The sequence below is a fragment of the Symphodus melops genome, assembly GCF_947650265.1.
Source record: "Symphodus melops genome assembly, chromosome: 17".
Classification (NCBI taxonomy): domain Eukaryota; kingdom Metazoa; phylum Chordata; class Actinopteri; order Labriformes; family Labridae; genus Symphodus; species Symphodus melops.
Genome location: NC_136707.1, coordinates 18,333,136 through 18,356,665, shown reverse-complemented (window position 1 = coordinate 18,356,665; position 23,530 = coordinate 18,333,136). Strand labels below are relative to the sequence as shown.

Here is a 23,530-nt window from a genome sequence, read left to right as displayed (position 1 = left end):
TTTCCCAATGGAATACCAAACTAACAAACTTTTAACTTACTACAAAACAAAAGCAAATAATCAAGGTTTATAGTTCTAAAAACGACTTTTATTTACATACATTTGTTTAGTTATGGTCCTAACTGTTCTAAAGCATGGCTGTGATTTAAGTAGAAATGAATGAATCACCTTTTATTCTAATTTATCAAAAAAAAACTACCAGGCCACAATGTCATCTCAATATTTTATTTTAGAATATCAAAATCTTCAATGAAAAATAATGACATTAAGGAATTTGTGCATTTAGTGTGTTAGTAAGTGGTTATTCTTCTAATCGCAGAAATGTGACTGAATGCATGACTTAAATGGCAGCTATGGGATTTCTTCATAAAGGACACATTTTGAATGTCAGGTTGTGTCACTTAAGCTGTCTTGGAAATCTTTCAAAACATTTCCAGACGTCCAGGATTTCTTCCTCACACACGTCCCTTACAGCATGAAGTTTTCCAGGTTCGATAGGCGATGGGGGTTGAAAACAAAGGGGACGGACAAAAAGCAGAGTCCAATATTGTAATGACAGGTTTTTGTTGTCCGTTGTGCCACTCATGCATGCAATTTAGCATATTTATAGCACCAGTGGAAAATAACAAACTGGCAAGCAGGAAGTAAAGTGAAGCAGCTTCATTACATGCACGGTTCGTGCACCAGTCGCATTATATAAATGTCATCACCCATTTCCCATTGGCTGACTGTGGATCGTTCTAAATATTTCCTGCTTTGTTCACACATAGGCTCACACTTGTGGTAGATTAGAAGGAAAAAAGTCCAAGCAGAGTTGGGTTTGAAAAATTCGACCATTTGGGCCCACAGATGCAGCGCGTTCCCGAAACTCAGGAGTTTTTGTGCATTTGTGAAAAAACCATTCGCGGTTCTACCGATGAAATATAACAAGTGGATGAGTCGGGTCAGTAATTAAAAACATTAGTATCTTTATTTAATCCATCTAAAATGTGGACATCATTAAATATCCTTGTGCAAAACTACTCAAGACACAAAGAAACACATGGTCAAGATTGACATAAGCGATACACAAAGAGTTAAACATTTCCTGTTCTATGGACTAAACCTGCAACATAACACACTTTATGAACAATGTTACACTGTGTGCAATAACATACATAGACAGCGTGCTTTCTGATGGTTCACAACTCTACAGCAATCTTAAGGAACAGCTAGCCCACATTACCAGTGAGCAACACTTGTGACATGGCTTGCTGTATGTAAACATGTAGACGTGATATGTGAGCAGGGAAACGTGAATGGCTCTGGGTCAAAGTGTTACTAAAATGCTGTAACTGGAACAGTTCATAATACATCTCTGATAAGATTGATGTCATATATATTTTTTGAGTTGAAATCAACTTTAAGCAGATGCACAGGCACATGCGATGCAGGCACATGTAGTGTTAGGAGTTACCCCACAGGGGCAGACACATTTCAGGGGACACAGAGCCGACACTCAAGTCTCTGTCGACTAGTCACATGGCATATAGTGACGCTGCACTGATTGTCTTTCAGTTTGTTTAACCATGCAGTGCAGGGGAGTCCAACCAACCGGCATACAGGGATGTTTTCAGCGATCCTCCCGAGGCTTACAATACACTGTAACAGAATCCTGTTAAGAATTCATGTCACACTCGACTCTTCTTGCTCGACATATTCATCTTGACAGTGTCCTTTCTGCTTTGTTACCGCTGAGGTACCAAGAGAGGTAAATCATCCCGTCCTCTCTGTCCGTACGTGACATTCACTCCACAATGATGCACTGACCTTAAAGGCTGGGTGAGCACACAACAGGAGGTCCGTCCCCAACAACTTTTATTATCTGCACGTCAGAATGGAGACAAGAGAGAAAACTGTTTGTAGCTGGAGTAAAGAAATAACATGACAAAACACACGCTGAAATCTGCTCGACTCAAATTCACAACACTTACAGTTCTGTGTCCTCAATACGGTCTGGCTCTTCTATGGTCTCCAGGCGCGTCTTGCAGGCGTCTAAGATCTTTTTCCGAGGTCCTAATGGGATGTGGATACTCTTAAGGTCGTGGTCCGAACACAGCAACAGTGCTTCGAGGTCAATCTTCTCCCTCCTGAAGATGGAGAAGAATTCGCTCATGCTCTGCGCGGCGAGGAAGACCTCCAAAGGGCTCGTGTCAGCTTCGTCGTCATCGTCCAGCCCTAACTCGATATCTTCCCAGGGCAGCTCCTCCACGTTCCTCTCCTGCAGGCTGCGCGCACTGCCGATGCTGTCTTCATCCAGACCCGGGTACTGCTGCAGCCGACTGCGCAGTTGCACATTATTACCCGGGCGGTCCATGCCGGCCTCCTCTCTACTGTCGAGGTCAAACATCCCCCCACTCACATAGTTCCTCCTGAAGACCATAGTGCCCAGACCAGGCCGGTTGAACAGTGAGTCATGTCCTGAGTCAGTGCTGATCTCGGAGTAGTCCACGTCGTGCCCGTGAAGGTCCGGCTCGCTCATGGCACGTGATATGGCATCGTAATTGTCTCTTGGGAACATGTCGCGAACGTTGCGTCGGCCTCTGTCTTTGGGGTTGACATAAGTCCCCTGTTTGACAAACATGACATCGTTTCCCAGCTGAAGTCCAGAGAGGGAGCGCACACTCTTCCTCCCGTCCTCATATATCTTAAAAGTCCCGTCTCCTTGTTTCTTCTTATCCAGCTTCTTCTGAATCTTCGTCTTCCCTCGGTTCGTGGCATGAAGAGTAGCCTAAGAGGACAGGAAGAACATGGCGTTAGGCACAAATCACAAATGAAAAAATAAGACTTACCCGACATTCCTTTCGATGGCGTTCACAAGGCCACTGGTTTCTGCTTTATGTCTGGCTCTGTGAACTCTCAGGAGGAAGGATATGACGTGAAAAGGTTGACACAGAAACACCAAGAGGCAACCTCCTGTGTTTGAAAACGAAGCCAGTGTGGAAGTGCAAAATCTTGCGATCCGTCCAGCGTCCGCTTGATGCTGGCTCCTTGTGCACACATACACACCCCATTCAAAAAGAGTCTTATTTACAGCAGAAAGTGACATGTTTACAGCCTGGTACAAAAAAACAATATTGGTCCATTTAGTTGTTGTCGTCACGGGCACACACTCATGGTTCACTCATGCAGTTTATCCAAAACATTTCAGGACATTTTCAACAGTTTGATGTTTGTGTGTAAACCCAAACTATGTTTTATAATATAATTATGATATAATTATGATATACAAAATACTGACCTGGGAATATGGCACACTGACTGTGGCTGCATTCAAGTTGCGCAGCTTGTGGCTAAGAGAGCTGCTGGTGTAACTCGAAAAGCTCATGGCGTCTGACGCAGAAGCCTCCGAAGTGTCCTTATGAAACTTGCGCTCCATGCGCTTGTGATGTTTCTTCTGCATCCTCGCGCACTCTTTGATTCGCCGCTCAGCGTCGCGAAACGCCCGGTCCTTCAGCTTGCTGACCAGTTTGGTGTTGAGGCCAGTCTGCTTGACGGCGACGGAATCCAGGTAGCGCACGCAGTCCATGTGATTCTTTGTGGCAGCCATGTCCAACGGCGTGTGATAGTCGTTGTCCAGGCACCATATGTTGGCACCGAAAGACACCAGGAAGAAAAGGCAGTTGTGGTGACCGTTGGCAGCTGCCAGGTGGAGTGGCGTGTTCCCCCATATGTCACATTTATCAGGGTCTCCTCTGTGGGACATAAAACATATGTGAGACACGACCCTTTGACTCTGACATTTACATTTCTGGTTCAGACAACTGCCATCATACAGGTCACCTCATTAGACTCCTAGATGACTCACTCATGAGTAAGCATTTGATATTTTGATCTTGTTTTTAGCACTGACCTGCCATGCGTGAGTATTTAATGAGGCTTCTTTTAATAATTGATACTGAAGTTGAAACACCCCATTACCCTTACAGAAAACCAACACATATCTTGTGTTAGCATCTAATCTGTTTTCAAACGCTATTACCAATTCAAAAAGAGAATGTTGTTATAAAATGATCATTCAAAAATGTGCTTACACTATGTAGGGAGTCTAAATAACGATAATAGCAACATTTAGCCTTGGCGGGTAGTCCACGACCTTCCTGTTACCTCTACCTGTGCTGCACTGTTGCTGTCTGTCTGTAATATGACCACAGGCTTGCCAGCACCGCTGCTTCACTACACGTATCCAGTTTCAGGGGAGGTCGGCTAGGTCGTGCCTGACTCGAAAAAGCACAGTTGTGCTAGGCTGGTGATGTCATGCTTATTTCCTCAGGGCCAGGTGTACACGCCATCATCCAGCTGTTGATGGGGAGGACAGATGTCTTTGTAGCTTCATTTCTTTTCGTATCATATGGGTGATAGGCAAATCTATAAAAGCTCATCTTCTTACGTTTTTTTCTCACTGTTAAACTTTGGTTCCAACGATCCAAATGACAATCCCTGTCATTATCTCAGACATTCAAAGAAAATCAGAATTTATTTCTAACAAAGGAGCTTGTTCTTGGTCACTAAGTTGGACTAAATATCTGATACTTGGACACTTTTCAAAGTCACGTGTTTTAAAATGATACATTCTCTGAAATGTTAATGATCGACAGTATCCCTTAATGAAGCTGTAAAAAAACAAACAACTACACATCATTGGTCCTATTGCAAGCGGAAGATAAGAGAGCCACAACAGCCCATTCATATTTACAGGTCTGCAAATATTTAAATCAAGTCCTTGAGAAATTTCTATTAGCTACTTCAGTGTGTCTCTCAGAAAAGAGGAGGTCAATCTCTAAATTGCACAATCACATTGGCAACATGTCTCTACCAAATCATTGCATTAGCATTTTTGCAGTGTAGACTGTGCATGATTCTGCTTGCAAGTTTTGGAAATTAAAAACAAGACATTATTCAATGCCTTCGCCTATATTTGCTGCTGTGTAGGTGTGATAGGTGTCACACCTACACAGGTTATGTTTGACCTTTACTCGACTTGTATTGAAGTTTCAAGTTCTGTTTTTGTGACAACCCGAGTGTTCACTTTAAAGACGATGGTAAACATTTCTGCATGAAGCTCTCTTGTCATTAGACGTCACAGCCCATAGCTTAACATAATTTACTCGGCGGTCTTGTGTATGCTGCCAATCTGAAAGTGTGGCCTTGTACAGACTGCTGAATATTTGATACGACCGTCATGAAGCTACTGTCAAACTGCAAATGTATTATTGATGGATTGTATTGTGAGGTATGTGGGGTCTGATCTGCCAGATCCAACCTGGGTGGCGTTTTAGCAAAGTCTCATTCTGATTTCAAGCCCTTGCTCTTTCGGTCTGTTCAGAACGACGTCGATTCACATCAGGGGTTTAAGGAGGTCAAGTGTTCTTTGCGCTCCAGTGGAGGGATTTGGCTGTTATCACTGGATATGAGGACAATAAAACAATGTTCAAACCAATAAATTACCCTACGCAGATATGAAATAATTTAATGCTGTCAATTGATGTCCAAAATAAACACCAATTAGATTTGTTCCATTCACTGTATATGTTGAGATGAAATATTTAGAACTAGATGAGCTCACATTACATAATGTGCTTGTAACAGATAGAGACATGACAGCTTTATGTGTCATAATTTACGCCTGTTGTGGAGAAAAGGCTGAACACAGCAGAGACAGGCCTGGTCACTTGCCCCTTCCCTGTTCTTTATCACATTATGGGCTGTTTGTATCTTCACTTCCTATGACAGTTTGATGTTACTGAAGGCCGCCCTGTGCAATATACTTGCCAAACATAGCGCTGCGTGTCATCTTTCCCATGAAATTGTCAAGCGATATTTAGACTTATCTTCATTATGATGTCCTCTGCGCTCACGAGTTTGGCCCACGCTAGGAAACTTTATGGCAGCTATTAGTTTTTAATGTCAGCATCACATGTCACTCAGGAGTTCATGTTCGCTGCTTTTGCGAGGGGAATACTTTGTCCTAGGCAGCTAAGCCTAGTTTACATTTACAGTTCGTGGGAAATAAGGAGTTTATCTCGTAGGACTGGAAGCCCTCCTTGCTGTGTGTTTTAGCAAAACTTTAAAATCAAATGTCCTTCACTGGCCTGCAATTGGACACATGCATGAATGACACTGTCCAATTTTTTCCTCACACAAACTATACTCGATTAAGCAGCTTCATAATGGGCCCATTTTTCTGCCTGACATGCAAACCAGGTCATGCAGAGAAGATGAGGAATGGGCTGTCTTCCCCCCTATCCCAACTATCCCTGAATAACAATCAATTTGCTCTCTTTGCTGAAGTAAGCCAGCGTTTACACCACCCTGCAGACCGCTATCCCAATGTTATTTACTGTAAATGTGACTATTAAAAAACATGTGATGTAACTGGCTTGCCAATTACGTACTACTGTAGTATTCTATGGAGCATCTACATCAAAACAATCAAAACAGGATAATGAAAGGTTCCATTTCAACTTACAATTATGGTAACGAAATGATTTATACTTAAAGTATTCAGTAAGCCCTGACAGTGTTTTTTATGGACTAAGATAGACACTTGTCAGAACTGCAGAACAAAAGTGTAATTTGATTACTTTCCTCTTTTTTTATTACGTGATGATATAACACGAAAGGAGAAAAAGTAGTAGATGTAAAGAGTGGAGAAGCTTTTAGATTTTATTTTTCATTTAATTGCACTATCCCCCTTTTGTTCCCTCCCCTATTTCCCCCTTGATTACTTTCTTCTATTCACTAGGAGAAAGTCTATTTCCATAGACTGACCTCATACAATTCAGTCATTGTTGAATGGCATTTGAACAGTCAGCTTGTTTGAATAAGTCACATGTTTAAGATTGCCAGAAGTGGGTTTTCTGAGAATAACTATAAAGTTACATCGTTACAAATGTTTCATTCATTTAAAAGCATTAAAATTGATTTTCACTCAACAGTCTCCACCCCCTTAAACATATAGAATATAACCAAACACTGTCAGAAACAAAGAGGGAGGAATGTCCGCTTTCATATGGATATAATTTGTGTACATCTACTATTTTCAGCACATAGCCTATTTGGAATTTCTCAACATGCACATAATTAGCTACCAAACTGGTTGTGTTGTAAAAAAAAAAGTGCTCTTCTTCGCTAGGAGCATGAGAAGGGCCTGTGGTCAATGTGTTGGTATGTCAGGGTCTGACTTTTCCCTGGGGTATGATGAACTCAGATAATTAGGTTACTGCACCTTGCAAAGAGTGACCTACATGTTTGTGGTGTATTGTTTCTGGGACTGAGTATGTTGACACTGCAAAACGTTGTGCTGAAGTAGCCTATTTAAACATTACAATGTTCTTTTTACATTATTTATAATTGTAGAGTTTGTCAACTTGATGAGAGATGCCAAGTTATTATTGAAAAAAAAGCAAAAAGGTCAAATAGTTCCCTTGTACTGCTACTACCTGAAGACGGACACGTAGCACGCGCGCTTTACGCACACGCCCTGTCACGTACAGTAACTTCTACCCACCCCCTCGCCACGATCAGCCGCAGAGCCTCCAGGTTTCCGTGATAAGCAGCCCATAATGTCGGTGTCATGCCATCCTCATCCGGCGCGTTCAGATCCTTCCGAGTCGCCTCCTTTAGCAGGTCCAGGTAGCCGTCCCGGGCCGCCTTGTGGTACCTGTCATTCATGATGCACAGTTAGTCCACCCTGCGTGACTCCATTCCGGTTTATCAACGAAAACACCACCGTCATCATTGTCGATGCAGCGGGAGAAGACCGCATGAAGAGACAATTTGTCCCACTCTCTCCCCCCTTAAACAGTCGCCCCTGAGAGGCGCAGTAGGCAGAGCGCGACTGTGGTATCCAGGGACGCCACGACGCGCGCCGTGTGGGTAACAGTGCTCCCGGTGGCCGAGGAAGACCAAAGCAGAACCACCGAAAATGTTTAAATCCACACGACCCCTCAAAACTGACCATTTACCCTCGGCTACTTGTTCCTATTCCTGCTAAATATTGGGATTTCAGATTTTATGGTTGCCAATCAAAGAGTCAGCGGCTTCCTTGTATCCTGTTTTAAAAGTGCATTATAATGTGATGAACGGAAATATAACCAAAAATGATGCAGCTATTTCTGCATAGAAAGTCTCGTTGCTTATATTTTATCTAAACCTCTTTCATAGAGGTAGGCCATTATTTACTACAGGGCTGTTGTCATAAGGATGGATTTGATTGTTACTTCTCTGATAGTCTCAGATGCATCAGGCAACACGTAATTGTAGGTAACAAAAGATAGGAAAACTTACTTTGTAATAGTTTGCTGCTAGAATACCTTAGCAAAACATAACTAACCTTCAATAACCCTTTTGAACTGATGCATCAATTCTGACAAATCATTGCTCACAACAAATATGTAGTACAAACAGGAAATGACTTGCAGACTTTGAGAATGTAAAAGTATTTATCTGCAGATGTCACTTTGGGCCTGGCAATCGGAAAGAAAAGGAGTGACTCTCTTCTCGCTCACTCTCCGTGTGTTTCCATGTTCCTGTCAATAAACCATTGTTCTCACTTTTTAACTTCCCCTTACAGGGTTCTTCAAAAACATGCACGACACAAAGATGGAGTGTTGCAATAAAAAAAGCACCTTGGCCACTCCCTGATGAAAAACATATAAATGACCACCTGATTACTATTTACTGATCTCAACTGAACATAGTTGGGATGACAACTCAGACTTCAGTTCTCAGCCACACTACCCAGTTAAAATGTCCATAACAATAGCCGGAATAGTGGCCAGGCTATTCATGTAATGCACCCCGGGCGTTCTGCAGAGACAAGATACAGACACACATCTCTTTCTTGAGCCATGAAAAGCATTAGAGATGCGAAAGCATTCCCTTCCAGCAGTGAATCAAAGAAGGGCGAGTAAGCATGTTACGCCTGTTTGGAGAATTTAGATCACATTTAGATTGTGAGGTCACATTTGGTCTCCTGCAGCAGAACAGGGGGATCAAGTTGAAATAGACAACGAAAGAACAATTCATGAAAAGTACCAAAAAAAAAAAAAAAAAATGCTTTGCTAATTCTAAGTCATTTAAATTCTCTTTTCCCTTGCACTGAATTTTAGTTTTTCTCTGACTGAAGGCTGACTGAAGGGAATTAAACATGTATAATATAATATCAAAACATTTGCTGTTAATCAAAAAAGAAACCGGTTTCTTCTATTTTGTAGGTGAAAAGAAAAAAAACAAGTTTTTCCTGGAAACATCTTTTGAACTTTGCATGAATATTTTGTGCAAAACATGCTGTGTTTGGTAATAATATGGTGTTGTTCAAAACAGATTTATTGACATTTATGACTCTTTGCACAGCCAACCACAGTGTTTTTGAAGGCGTATATAAGCCATGACGGCTCAGACCACTTCTCAGGATCACACTTCGCATCAGGTAGGCTTACAGGTATCCTGAAACCTTTTTCTTTCATTTCTCAAAGGTCACTGTTTTGTGAAATTGTCATAAGAGCTCAATTTTGGTAATAAAGAGCTTCTTTTTTTTAAAAAAAATGCTGTTTTAGCTGTCCTATTACTAATGATTTTATCTGGGATAGTGTATATAACTCGCTTGAAGCAAACAGCACAGCTAATCCATAAAGACATTTTTGTGGATTCTCACTCAATACAGTTAGCACACAAGAGCTAAAAAAAATAAAAAAGGAAATTTAATCGTATTTGTTGATATGAAACTGGTGTTTTGTGTAGATCCAACAGGGTGACAATTATGCAGATTTTGTGCCAATGGTAAGGTTTCAGGCGGGCGGGATCAGTCTTTACAGTGAGCCAATAAGTGGGTGTAGCTGTTAAACCTGTAATGTCTCATTTGGGACCAGATGCAACTGAGAGTTCATTTGTGAATAGGTCTGAGGAAGAGGAATCATGTGCCTGAACACTGGATATCCATGCAACTGTCTGACCGACGGAAACCCCTGTGAACCATGCAAGATGACGGCCAAAGACAGGCAGACAGAGGAGGCCCACCTCTCCAACTTCAATATAGCGGGTGCGGCGGAGAGCACATGTGAACCAGAGCTGAACGACTTCTCCGATGGAGTTGGGAAGGAACGGGGTCGAAACTGGGGATGGATGCTGTCTGGGATTATCTGTGTGAACATTCTGATCCTGGGCTGTGCCCTGGTCAGCGGCATTGCCTTCAGCAGTGTCAACATCAGCATGCCTGACCTGCAGGTTTTCCTCATCATCCTCCTTCTCCTCACCACCATCTGGATGTGTTATTATGTCGTCTACACGGCCAGGAAAGAAAATGCTGTTGTTTACAAGGATGGACACGCCGGACCTGTATGGCTCAGGGGTAGGTTGATGTTGTACCTGCTTTACAATTGTCTTTGTCATGTTCAGCATATTTGCTGAGTTTAATAATTGCGTCCTTGTTCTTTATGTGGTTGCTTCTGCAGGAGGTCTTGTGCTATTTGGAATTCTCAGTATCATCATGGACATTTTCAAGATAGCCAGCTATGTGGGCTACCTCCACTGCGACTCAGCTGTAAAGGTTGCCTTCCCTGTTGTGCAACTTGTCTTCTTTATCGTACAGGTGAAAATGCCGACTGTAAAGAAATTCAACACTGAACCAACTGTTTACTATTACAAAGTGTTAACATAAGGGCTCTCTTTTCAGACTTACTTTTTGTGGATACACGCCAAGGACTGTGTGCAGCTACACAGGAACATTACACGGTAGGTGCTTACTGGATTTTTGTCTTTGTGAACATGTTTACCCTGAGGGTATTTATTTCGAAACCTGAGATTAACCTGGACAACTGGTGATATTTTTATATCCAAGCTGCTGACACAGTTCAGATTTAATGGCAAACTGAGCTTTGCTCGACATTTGTAAATTCAGATTACATAATTTACATAAGCAAAACTACATTTCTGTTGGGCAGTGGGCCCATCAGAGAATAAACCTTCATAGAGGCAAATAAGGTGGTGAACAAATAGATCTTTTAAATAGATAAATAGTTTTTAGTTACATTTTTGTAGTTTTTATCGTTCCATTTTTTAAAACTGTCATTAAGCAGCCACTTTCAAGTTGTAAAGCCTTTTCTTTTTTTTTCCAGCCTTTATTGGAGAGACAGGACAGGACAGAGTCAGTAATCACCCCCTCCCCCCCATCCTAGCCTACCCTTCTTTCTGCATCTTATCCCATCTCCCCCATCCCATTTTCAAGCCCAGCACAGTTTAGCAGATGGCTGTTCCGTCATGAGCCTGCTGAAGATTTCTGCCTGTTAAAAGGAAGTTTTTTCTTGCCCCCGCTATGACGGATTAAGCTGGGCTCTTGTAATATAGCCATAAGTAAGGTCCTTTACCTGCTTTTTGTAAACATAACGATGAGCACGGTCTTGTTACCTGCTCTTTCGTTAATGTTAACAGACAAACAGTAAGGTCCTTTACCTGCTTTTGTAAAGTGTCTCGAGATAACACCTGTTATGAATTGACGCTATACAAATAAAGATTGATTGATTGATTGATAATCAGGGACAAAGAGAGTAGAGGATGACATGCAGGAAAGGTACCACAGGTCAGATTCGAGCCCGGGCCAGCCACTTCCAGGGCCACAGCCTCTGTGCATGGGGCGCGAGGCTTTCTTGATCAGACAAATGCTAATCAAAACTGGTGGTTTAACAGTCCAGAACCCTGACTAGAAGTGTCAAATGTTTACATTATATTTATAAAAACTGCTTGATTGATAGCTGCAAAAATTGTTGATCTTGGTTTTTTTTTTTTTTAAACTGTGCTACTTCTTCGACTGGGTGACTCACCCAAGCTTGCATTCATACTCACTCTTTCGCCCCTGTTTTGGTCTCTGATCCTGATTTCTTTGTGCTTCTCGCTTGTCTTCTTATTTAGTTGTGGGTTGATGCTCACCCTCGCCACAAATCTAGTTTTGTGGATGACTGCCGTCACTGAGGAGTCTGTTCACCAAACAGAGTATCCGGAATATCCAAGTAACACCACGAAACACTCCAGACGAAATTTGTACATCACTAAAGGTAAATAAAGAATCTAAAGAAACCAAATATGATGTTAGAATACAAAAAACCCCCATCAGAATATAATACTGTTGTCTTCTTGTTCCTTGTCATGTGTTACAGCTGGTTACGGAGACGATAAGTGCAAATGCAGCCACACCTCATGTAGCATCTTCAAAGAAGCGTATTACTACTTGTACCCCTTCAACATTGAGTACAGCCTCTTTGCGTCCGCCATGGCCTACGTCTTGTGGAAAAATGTGGGTAGAGTCGTAGACAACCACATCCACCACAAGATCAAGTTCACTCTGAGGGGCGTGTTCTTTGGTCCCCTGATAGGCATTCTCTTAGTGGTCGCAGGCCTGGCGACCTTCATCGCATACGAGATGCAAATACAGAGCGATGGCACAGATGAAGAGGACATAGATAAAGCAGTGATGATGCACTTCATCATGAACATAGTTATAGTGACCATGATGTCTGTTATCAGTGTGATTGGCCTTGCCATCTACAAAGTGGACCACAGGGAACATGTGTCAGATAAAAACCCCACACGCAGCCTGGATGTGGGGCTACTGGTTGGGGCCTCACTGGGGCAGTTTGTCATCAGCTACTTCAGTATTGTTGCAATGGTTGCAACTGGAGCCAAAGGCTACCTAAACCGGCTAAACCTAACCTGGGCTATCCTGATGGTGATCCAACTCGCCCTGCAGAACTTTTTCATCCTCGAGGGTCTTCACCGGGAGCCCTTCCATGAGCTGCAGCCAGAGGTCACTGTGGTTCCCAATCCATATGTGCTGCAGCCAAGCAAAGAGCTAAACTGCCGTGAGGGATCCAAAATGGAAGCAAAACTGGGCCCAGTACCCATAGCGCACAGCCTGCACAACCACGCAGCCGAACACCGACCCAAACTGTTATGGAAGAGACGAGTGCTGAAGGAGGTCTGTGTGTTTTTGCTGCTGGGAAACGTAATAGTAAGTATACCATTCCCACTTTAATTCGCCAATTCACTGTTTCAAAAGAAAAAGAAAAAGAAAAATACTTAATCCTCTCCTGCTTATTCTTTTTTTGCAGCTGTGGATCATGCCAGCATTTGGAGCTCGCCCCCAGTTTGACCATGACTCTGAAACAGAATTCTACCAATTCAAAATGTGGGCTGTGATCGTCAATGTTGGACTCCCTTTTGGCATCTTTTACCGGATGCATTCGGTCGCCAGTCTGTTTGAGGTTTTCCTTACGTCATAACTCCAAGTAAAAAATAGTAAGAGCAAAAAAGAAATCCTTGACGTGTACAGCCAACTATTTCAACATTATTTTGCCGTTTTGTATAATTTATTAGTCTGTTTGATGATGCTTTGTTGTATACTATACATTATGTGAAGTAGATATTGACTGACTATTTGATCACCTCGCTCGTTATCGCCTGTAAATGTGACAATACAAATGCATTCAAAATGTTAATTTTCAAATATAAATAAGTCTGAAGCTATACCTTGAATAACTAGCTCACAGTTCAGACTCTGCATGCACATGATAAATGAAAGCAATGTTTTACACTGCAAAAAATGAATTGTAATTGTGTCACTTATTAATATGTTTATTATTACAATTATTAAAAAAATATATATTGTGTCAGTGGTTTTACTACTTGAACTAATGCAAACACAAAATCATTTAGAAGGCTGATCTAAAATTATGGATCTAGAATAGCTTATCCAAACAGAACATTGATCCACAGTTTCAATTGTTTTAGTTATTTTCTGTTCCAAATAAAATTAAAAAAAAAAAAAAAAAAGGCCTATGGCAAAATCCTAATTCAGCCTCCAAAATTCTCTTTTGAAAGACTTCTGTAACTTATTAGGGGACACGTCCATTAATCATGTTTTGATTTAGCATTTATTAATAGGCCTGTGTTTTATTGTAAGAAGAAGCAGAAGCTTTACAGGAAATTAAATGTCATCGATTCATTCATCGTTTTACCCTAAAAGTTGGTGTAGACTTTTACTAAACTTTTACTAAACTTTTACTATTAAAATGACTTTCCAAAACCTTTATAACAGATTACAAGCCTGTAACAAAGGACATAGGCCTAAAGCAAGGATATTTTAAAAAAATACTTTAGTAAACTTACCTGCGTCAGGCACGTTTGGGGCGCCACATGTCTGGGGTCCTGAGCACACGGCTTTGTTTACAACCACGTCACCCGGAAATGCATCCTGGAGTGTCAAAATGCAAGGACAGGTAAACGATTCTAAACTTGGTGTTGTGAATAAATTAAACCTTTACTTGATACTTAACAATAATTTCACAATAGTTTAATTTCTTGAATATCGACGACTTTTCAGATTAAATAACGACTGCGTGCAGCATTAACGTCCGCGTGCTCATATGTTCTGTTTAAAGGACTCCCAAGAGGCTCTCCTGTTCGGTGAGGAGGACGACAACATCGGTCAAACAAAGTCCAAACTAAGGTGAAAGGTGTCTTATTTTTTATTTATTTTTTTGCCTCAGAGCAAATGTGTTTATTATCCCATGAACTGAAAAGACAATCTATGTTTTCAGGCACCCACTGGCCTCTTTCTTCCATATCTTCTTCAGAGTCAGTGCCATCTTGGTGTACCTGCTGTGTGATATCCTCAGTGGTCGTTTCATCGCCTGTATGGTCACCATCATCCTCCTGTTGTCATGTGACTTCTGGACCGTCAAGGTGGGCAGGTCAAGGAACTGTTGACCCCAAGACAAACATGGAAACAAATCTCATGTCTTGCCTAACATCTCATTTTTAATTGTCAAAAAAAACAGCAAAGTTAGAAGCCCCAAAATTTTAACAGACCGATACAGTATGAATGGTGTAATTAAATGAGCAGGTTCAAAAACAATTGAGCTAGTTTATTCCTAACCTGGTTTCATGGCATTGAGTTTAACACCATTTGTTCCCCTTTTCATAAAAAATGTTGGACCCTTATATTGAGCTGGTCTAGTTATAAAGATTGTTAGCTTTGCTGACATAAGATGATAAGATGTGTGTTGTGTGCAGTACATTGGGGAGTACTCATATTGCAATTATTTTACATTGGAACAATTGCAATAGGATTCGTGTTGCAGAAGGAATCATTCCTACTAACCATGAATCACACTGCAATTGTTCCAATGTAAAATGATTGCAATATGACTACTATTGTTAGCTTTGCTGACATAACAAGAAGATAAGATGTGTTGTGTGCAGTAAATGGGGAGTAGTCATATTGCAATTATTTTACATTGGAACAATTGCAGTGTGATTCATGGTTAGTAGGAACAATTCCTTCTGCACCACAGCTTTGCAGGCCAGGGGATTTCTAAAGCACAGCACAGTATTTACTGGTGTGTGTTTCATTTTACTTTCATTGAAACATTTGTGCTCCTATACTCTGGTTTATTGCACTTACCTATGTTGCAATTTTAAAATTTGAATTGTGCAGCCCTAACTGAAAACCAATAAATGCAGCAGACTTTCAATCCCTTTTCTCCTCCAGAATGTATCTGGCAGACTGTTAGTGGGTCTTCGGTGGTGGAATCAGGTGGATGCAAATGGAAACAGCCACTGGGTATTTGAGTCAAGGAAGGTAAGCAGAAGTTGATCAGATGCATCCAAAAAAAACCTCGAGCTGCCAGTAGGCTAATTAACAAAAGGCCCTTTTCAGCACAGTTGAAAAAAGAAAACTTTGTTCTGAACAATGGACGGGGTCTCACGTGGAGGAAAGAGGTTAGGGAAAAACAAGATGGATTGAAACTTGGTTTCCAGGTCAAACAGCCTTATCATGTTTCCTCTTTTACAAACAAACGTGACCTTGGCAGCAAGCTGCTGCTCACGGGAGAGTGATAGTGATCTTTGTAAAAACAGGAATATTCAAAGCAGCAAGAGGCGACTGCATTCTATAAAAACATGCTGCATCTAAAATTTCTCAGACAAAGTAGAGGTTGCCAACATAACATCGACTTCACATTTTTTTAAGTATAACTTAGCTACATGACCTTATTGGACAATTGCAGGCAGTGTAATTTAGAAAAGCTGCATTGTCCTTCCTCAGACATAACATTGACACAATGGGGACGTTGGATATGAGTTTTCAAAAGTCTTTTTTTCGGGGGGGTGGGGGGATTATTGTTGCATGAAATGAAATTAAACCTCGTTTGCTTTTCTAAACAGACACAAAGTGTAAAAGCAACATCCAGTGCGGAGTCCCGGATCTTTTGGCTCGGACTCATCGTGTGCCCCATCTTCTGGATCATTTTCGTTTTCAGTACCATCTTCTCTTTCAAGCTGAAATGGCTGGTCAGTTGAGTGGTAATAAGATGAACTTGAAGTGATATTTGCTGTCTATTTAGCTTGTAATTGTTGGTTTCTCTCTTTTTTTTTTCTGGTGTTTTCCCCCCTGCACAGGCTGTAGTGATGATGGGTTTGGTTTTGCAATGGGCCAACCTCTACGGTTATGTCCGATGCAAGGTGGGCGGAAAGTCCAATCTGGGAAACATGGCAAAGAACTATCTGAGTGCCCAGATTTTTAAACAGGTATAAGGACAACAATCACGCCTCTTCCATGATGCTTTTCTCTATATCACAGGATATATTAACCCCTTCCTTTCTGTTCTTTTTCACGAAAGGCAATGACAAAAACAGAGGAACCTTGAAGTTGATGGCGTACTTTATATTTCACAGATTTTTTTGAAGGAGCAGGCTGCTCTTTCTTGAGGGGATGTTTGAAATTCATTTTCATCTTTGGTTACATTTTGTTTTGATTCCTGCTTATTTCTTGTTGAATGATTAAAGAAATCATTTCAAATTGTGTAGTTGTATTTTATGTTTACTTACACTTATTGATAAGTGAGAGTTTTACTGTGAATACAGTTGCAGTGGTAGATAAACTTAAAATTTTTTTTGGGGGGGGGGGATTCGGTGAAAGAGTGCCTTGAATAAGGGAAGAATCTCTAAAATTGATGAATGAAACCTTTTTCCCATGTAGCTGAAGTTTAAAGGACACTTTCTGACCTGCACTAAGCGTCTATGTACTTTATAAAAAAGGTTACGGGAAATGTTTTGTTGGATGGATACATTTGGCCCCATGAATTGTATGCCTACTCTACAATCCTGGACTTTAAATTTGACTCAATTAAATAAATGTTATGTAAATGAAACTGTATTTAGTTGATGAGAATCATGTGTTTCATTAAGGGAAACGTGCTGATTAATCACGTTTACAATGTTGGAGATCAGAACTGCTTAAAGATCACCAGTTACCTCCTGCTGCTATAAGAAATTGTTGTATTCTATGAATAAAAAAGACAACAGTGTACAATGTTTATTTCTCTTAAGGATGCTTTCGATGTCTTGTGTAAGGCGCTTTGAATAGCCTCGTTGTTGAAATGTGCTATATAAATAAACTTGCCTTGCCTAAGGATAAGACTATGAGTGAAAAACATAGGTACTCATCCTGTGAAATAAACGCTGAACTTTAAATTACTGAAGTATGTTTAAGAGATATGCTACTGGTCTCACTGATATCTCAAGATTTACACAACAGGGCGTCAATAGCCGATGTAGTTTTGTATATTGGGCACCCTTCATGCAGAAGTCCTTACAGCAGCTACTGTGGGTTCAAATCTGACCTAATCTCGGCCCTTTGCTGCACGACCCCCCCATATGATCCCCCCAGCAGATCCTGTATAAACAGCTGTTCTATCTTATAAAGGTCAAAATGCCAAAATAAAAAAAATAGAATTCCACCAACACAATCCATGCAGATTATCCAACACACAATTAGGTTTTCAAGATTACTTTTAATGTTTAAAAAACTTAAAACTGCCTTTTATTAGTTTTGTACAAATAGTGGACATGCAGTAAACAAAAACAAACAAAAAAAGTATTGTGAAACGTAGCTTAAAATAAATGCTTTCATCTTTACTTTGGAGCAATACTGTGGAAACAAGTGCAGCAGGTTGACCACTAGATGGCATCAAAGGACCATCAGTGCTCGGCAGTTTCTGCAAACCATTTTTTGCTTTTGTTGAATTTAAAATTCCATATTGATCAAGATAATCACCGCCAAAAATGACTCAGATGTATCATTTTTAGTATTTTAAATACTCAGGTTAATCAGAGGATTCAATTCGGAATAACATAACATTAAGAGTAAAAAATGAATTTATTGTTTTTTGATCAGAGAAAGGCTAACAAACTAATCTGACATCAGAGACAAACTTCAAGTTCTAATCAGCACACTTTATTAGGCGTATTCAAGTGAAGTCAATAATGTGTTCAAAGTGTATGCTATGTTTTTACTTTATCAGTCGCTTATCTTAGCAGATAAATGTCAAAAAGTGAAGTCTAATCAGAGTATTAAGTTAAATATTATGGAAAGCAGTGTAGATGTTTTATATAAGTATTAGTTGTATTATAGTATTTCTTAGCATGCATAATACACATTTAGCTTGTTCTATCAGTACCAGAAATCAAAGTGATTGACTTCACATTTGTGAAAAACCATCACACAAGACATGGCAATAAAATATGCAGTGCCAAAAATTAAATACAGCCAGAAAAATATCTTGTCCACTTTTTCAGCAATCTTCTTATATTTCTCACCCTCCGCCGTCTTTGCCTTGAGCTCTTCAATGAAGTCGACCAACTTCTTGAGCATTCCACTCTCTCCCTCGGAGGCATTCAGCTTTATCACGCTAATGTCAGCTTTGGCTTCTGCAAGGAATGAAGAAGCAATCATAGCAGGCCATGCAATAGTTTAAACATGAAGCCCAGGAAAGCTCAATGTCAAAAGCATTTCTCACCTTCATCCTCTTTTTCTTCCTCGTTCCCCGTGTTTCCCTGCCTTGAATCTTTTTTGGAGCAGCAGCAGAAAATAAGACTTCCATTGTTGGCCAACCCGGTCAGGATCATTGAAATCAACATGCTGAACACCATGAAGACTAGACAAATACAAAAGTGGGTTCCTGCGGCACAGACAGAGAGACAGAGTTACATATGATGTTGTACATACATTTAGTGCGATGAGTTGATTTGTGTCTGACTGACTGATGATTGGGCTGCACGAGCTGTCTCCAGGCAGCACATTGTTGAGAATGATAAGGAACATGGTGAAGCTGAGAACCAGAGTGACCTTGAAACAGTTGCGTTCACCGCCTCCCAGCGGCAGAGCGAAGCTAACCACGTCAGCCAAGACGAGGAGAATACTAGGCAGCATTAAAGTTATGAAGGGGTTGAGATATTTCACTGACAATCCAACCTGAGGAGAAAAACAGACACAAATCCTATTTGCAGAACTAGCCTGGTTGAAGAAAGTGATAAATGTGTACTAGTTAAACATGTAATGTTGTCTCCAATATAAGACTAATTCTTTCAATACACGGCCCATATATACAACCTGTACGTCAACCATCTTACCTTGATGTAGTTGCGGTCATCTCTATTCACCTGTTGTTCCAGGGATACATAGTCTGTACTCCAATCTCCATGACTGCCAGAAACAACCTTCAAATAATCGAAGTTCATTTCTGTACCACATCCTGGAGGAAGAAAAGTTGTCTTTAGAACGGCTCTTCACAGAATTACCTTTTAGATGTGACAGACTCACAATGGGCAGGGGCAGATTCATGGTGTTACGGCCCTCCTTAATTGGATCTTATTTGCCACCCCTGGTGCAAACCCCAAATTCTAAACTGTGATGAGCTAGTTGCCTTGTCAGAACTGGGACCGTAAAATCAACTGCAGAGGCTGTTTGTGTTGCAAAAAATGCAGAATCCCCGTCAGTCTGGATCTAAATGCCAATTATAGTGAGCAGAAATAAACCGGTTTACAGTCTTTTAACAACTGTTTTAGATTCTGCATATTATATATAAGATATGTTACTTTTTCCAAATAACTCATCTATTTTCAAATACATTATGACTAAGATTTAAGAATAATTTGGCATAATAAGAGGCGTGGCTGATTTGACTATCAGGTGGGTGTATCGTAGCTTTGCGAGAATGCTCTGCTTCATTTCTAAATTTAATGACTGACTTTGAATCAGTGATTTTTTTTGTGTTAAAGGGGCATCGATAGATCTGTGGGTGGCCGGAAAATATTCATTTGAAGGACAAAGGAGAAGCTAGCGAAAACCTGAAGACCTTGACTGTAAGTATTTGGACACCAAGTGCAGCTGTAACGCCAAGCGTCAGAGTTGGAGCGCATTTTCAAGGGATTGTTCAAACCTTTTGCTGGGAACGAGACAAAGACTTCCTGTCACTGTTGCGATGAACAGATAGCATCTGCAATGACGGCTAAGATGAACCAAGCCAAGGCGATACATGTACAAGTCAAAGGTTTGGCCCCAAACCAAGAATACCTTAAGTATCCACTCACTGAGCTGCAGTTTTTGCTGAATTTTGATTTGCTTGTCCATGACCAAAGATTAAAAAAAAAAATCTCAATCTACTTCCAATTTTGTAATTGTAAACTTGTAAATCAATGGTAATAAATAGACCACAGAATGAGTTGAATGACATATTTAAACTTTTTTTTTTGAAGAAGCTTACCACCAGAGGTCCAGGTTTGGATTGCAACAGGGCATTCATCACCAGCGAAGGGATAGTTGAACAAGTTCACTTCGCAGTTCACCTGACCATTTATAATGACAGAGTGCTTCACCGTACCATCAGAGTTTACTATCAGGTCTCGGGAGCTGTGCTTCATGCTGGTTGATATTCTACACAGGTGAGACACAGATGAGTCAGACTAACTTAAAAAAAAAAAAACAATCAGGAATTCTTTGTTAACAGTTTGATGCGTGTATGCTCTGTAAGTGACTGACCCATTTGTTATATGGATCTCTGGAGTCCAGACTTTATCTACTGGAAGGACGACTGTATCAAACGGGTAAACAGATTCGTCCCAGGACAACTCTGTATCCTTCCACACCTGTGGTTCAAGATCAAAGTTAATGGTTTTAAAACAGACTCTAAATGTCTTTCAGACAATTTGGAAATACTTTAATGCTTACGAGATCGGCTCGAATTTGACTTATCAGCAGGAGATTCTTAGTGTCCTGTTAAAAGAGACAGTACATGTTGTTAGTAGCATATAAATATCAAAACTACTAAAGTTAAAACGGATATCTTATGACATTTAAGTTGGGCCTCAACATATTTTAAGGGTGAAAATGTTTAACATTGTGGAGTTCTTGGATAAGCTCCTTTACCACAATGAATTGATAAGTACAATACTTACAACTGACAGAGTTTGGTACTCCATGAAAGGCACTTCAATAACTTGGGTGCAGTTTTCACTCTGTGGCTGAGATGAGAAGCCTCTCTTGATCAACATTTCCGCCAGACATCTACGGCTGGTGCAACTGGTTTTAGGATCCGAACCTCCTGAAATAAGAGATCAAAAGTGAGCCAAAGATTTCAATAGTTTTACTGAAACACACTTTTCTATCTCTTTCACAGATATAAGTGAGAGACACTTACCTGTTGTTTGATGAATGAGCAACAGAACTACCATCCACACAATGTTGGTGAAAAAAGGCGTCATTCTTTTTAACTGCGTCCCTGCAGGAATAAGACTATTACAGCGCAAAGTTTTTTATCATTCCTTCTTTCCTCGGCTTTCTTTAGGTATCTGTCTGACTTGATCCTTAAATAGTCCTGTCTATGACGCTCAATCACAATTTAGTCAATGCTGGAAAAACAGCAAGACAATACGGCCGGTCCACAATTGTGTGGAAGAAGACATTGCATTATTAATCACGCTAAGTTTTGCAGCTTATCCGTCATTGATCCTGTGTAAACAGTCCAGACAGAAATGCAATTACTCTTACTCTCTGTTTACCTTTGAGCAGTTACAGGTAGATCCACCTGTCAGTTTTCATTATAGCTGGCCATGCTGCTCTACATTACAATGAGACTGTGGTTGTAAGACGGGACGGTGACCTTAAGCTGCCAATAATGACGGCAGGAGTCTGCCTCAAAGACAAAGACTTGCATGTGTGCTGTGGCTTCAGAGTAAAGTCTGCGTGTCTTCTTACAGTAGGGCCATTAAAAACACTCTGTTTTGACTTTCTGAGTCAATAATGATTTAGTTATATAAAGAAAATTATTGCTATGCTGCACTGCCTCTGCATGTATGCGAGTTATTACAGCCTGGAGGTGAAGTGTGAGCTTGAACATTTGACATAGGTCATGAAAAAATAAAGTCATTTTGTGATGATTAAACTTAAAGATAAATCTGTCATTCATTTTGTCCTTGAATGAATGAGCATGTTTTATTGGCATTACCTTTATTTATATGCCACAAAGAGACAAGCAAGAACACAGATTTGGAATGGAAAAATGGGCACCATGATGGGGCTGTACGTCACATTTATTTTTAGGGGTAGTAAAGTGATTTTAAACCCTTCATACAACATGATATTGTGTTCTACATACTTTTCAGCTGCAAAAATGTTGCATAATATGTGATCCTAGAGTCTGTTAAATAAGTCAATTGTGGGGCCCTCCGACCAGCGTTCAGCAGGGCAGCGAGACAGAGGCTGTTGTCAGATGGGGAAGGTTTCCAACCGTCATTGCAAAAGTTTGCACATTCTCGGCCGCTGCATTGGGGCCCCCTAATGGTCTGGGGCCCCAAGCAGTTGCCTCCCTAGCCTGGTGACAAGCAGCGCCCCTGTTTTTGGACTATTGGACCATTGCGTAACTGGTTCTTTTATCTGAAATGTGTTTCATACCTGATTAACCTGATCATTACCTGTCAGAGCAGAGGTTATCACCATGTGGTCTAAAACATGTCAGACAAAGAGTACACTTCAGTGCTCTCCAGGCTGTTCAGGCTGTCTCTCATGCTGGTCCCACGGCCTGCTTCCCATCTTCATTCATAGTTGTTCTACATAGTTCCTGTTATTTTTCCTTTTGGTTTTATTAAGAAAACACTGCTGAATACATGTACACCATTGCTTCATATACTCAATTACTAATTACTTCTAATAAAACAGTATGTTTGTATATAAATTAAGCTTCCCCAGTCTTTCTCCCAATATATGATCATATTTCCTTGGGTTCATTATGATAGGAAAGAGGGGGAAGTGGCTGACTCATGGATACCACAAATAAAAAACACTCAAACTGCTTGCCTGATCTCCTCAGGTAAGGTTGTTTCAAAGTCGAGGGGCCCTGCTTGCAAAGGCTCTGTCTCCTTTAGATTCAACATCTCTAAGATGTAGTTTGGGGCAAGAGCAAGACAAGCAAAACAACAAAGGTGTGGGGGGGTTTTTTAAAGGTATTTTTTGGGCATTTTTGCCTCCAATGGATAGGACCGCTGAAGAGGGACAGGAAACATTGGGAGGAGAGGCTTCAGTACATAACCGTTAGGGTATCAGAACACAAGAAAAACAACAAAGTCATGAGAATAAAACAATATAATAAATGCATAAGAAAGA

General features: G+C 40.7%; 4 protein-coding genes across 10 annotated transcripts; 2 read left to right on the top strand and 2 right to left on the bottom strand.

The window, feature by feature from the left end:
* Positions 1–948: 948 nt before the first annotated feature.
* Positions 949–14,284, bottom strand: ush1ga (Usher syndrome 1Ga (autosomal recessive)). Of its 3 annotated transcripts, XM_079366905.1 has the most exons (5): positions 14,200–14,284; positions 7,550–7,702; positions 3,281–3,734; positions 1,974–2,770; positions 949–1,864 (listed from the first exon to the last, which is right to left on the bottom strand). In XM_079366905.1, the coding sequence occupies exons 2-5, from the start codon at positions 7,615–7,617 to the stop codon at positions 1,861–1,863; spliced, it is 1,323 nt and encodes a 440-aa protein (XP_079223031.1). In that variant the 5' UTR covers positions 7,618–7,702; positions 14,200–14,284; the 3' UTR covers positions 949–1,860. The 3 variants fall into 3 exon arrangements, with proteins under 3 accessions (XP_079223031.1, XP_079223032.1, XP_079223030.1); XM_079366906.1 differs by lacking the exon at positions 7,550–7,702 and having other exon boundaries at positions 14,200–14,279; XM_079366904.1 differs by lacking the exon at positions 14,200–14,284 and having other exon boundaries at positions 7,550–7,896.
* Positions 9,958–13,680, top strand: LOC306838743 (proton channel OTOP2-like; the record flags this gene model as incomplete). Its single annotated transcript, XM_079367089.1, has 6 exons — positions 9,958–10,390; positions 10,494–10,630; positions 10,715–10,773; positions 11,947–12,089; positions 12,192–13,042; positions 13,143–13,680. The coding sequence occupies 6 exons, from the start codon at positions 9,958–9,960 to the stop codon at positions 13,311–13,313; spliced, it is 1,794 nt and encodes a 597-aa protein (XP_079223215.1). The 3' UTR covers positions 13,314–13,680.
* Positions 14,218–17,585, top strand: LOC306838610 (Golgi apparatus membrane protein TVP23 homolog B). Of its 5 annotated transcripts, none has more exons than XM_079366912.1 (7): positions 14,218–14,309; positions 14,472–14,539; positions 14,667–14,775; positions 15,584–15,673; positions 16,258–16,383; positions 16,492–16,620; positions 16,713–17,585. In XM_079366912.1, exons 1-7 carry the CDS (start codon positions 14,298–14,300, stop codon positions 16,737–16,739), a joined length of 561 nt encoding a protein of 186 aa, XP_079223038.1. In that variant the 5' UTR covers positions 14,218–14,297; the 3' UTR covers positions 16,740–17,585. The 5 variants fall into 5 exon arrangements, with proteins under 5 accessions (XP_079223038.1, XP_079223036.1, XP_079223035.1 ...); XM_079366910.1 differs by having other exon boundaries at positions 14,631–14,775; XM_079366909.1 differs by having other exon boundaries at positions 14,222–14,309; positions 14,414–14,539; positions 14,631–14,775.
* Positions 17,586–18,231: 646 nt separating this feature from the next.
* On the bottom strand, positions 18,232–22,000 carry LOC306838517 (ligand-gated cation channel ZACN-like). Its single transcript, XM_079366724.1, has 9 exons — positions 21,570–22,000; positions 21,328–21,473; positions 21,101–21,145; positions 20,912–21,018; positions 20,637–20,806; positions 19,504–19,625; positions 19,135–19,345; positions 18,891–19,052; positions 18,232–18,801 (listed from the first exon to the last, which is right to left on the bottom strand). Exons 1-9 carry the CDS (start codon positions 21,631–21,633, stop codon positions 18,545–18,547), a joined length of 1,284 nt encoding a protein of 427 aa, XP_079222850.1. The 5' UTR covers positions 21,634–22,000; the 3' UTR covers positions 18,232–18,544.
* Between the last annotated feature and the right edge of the window lie 1,530 nt (positions 22,001–23,530).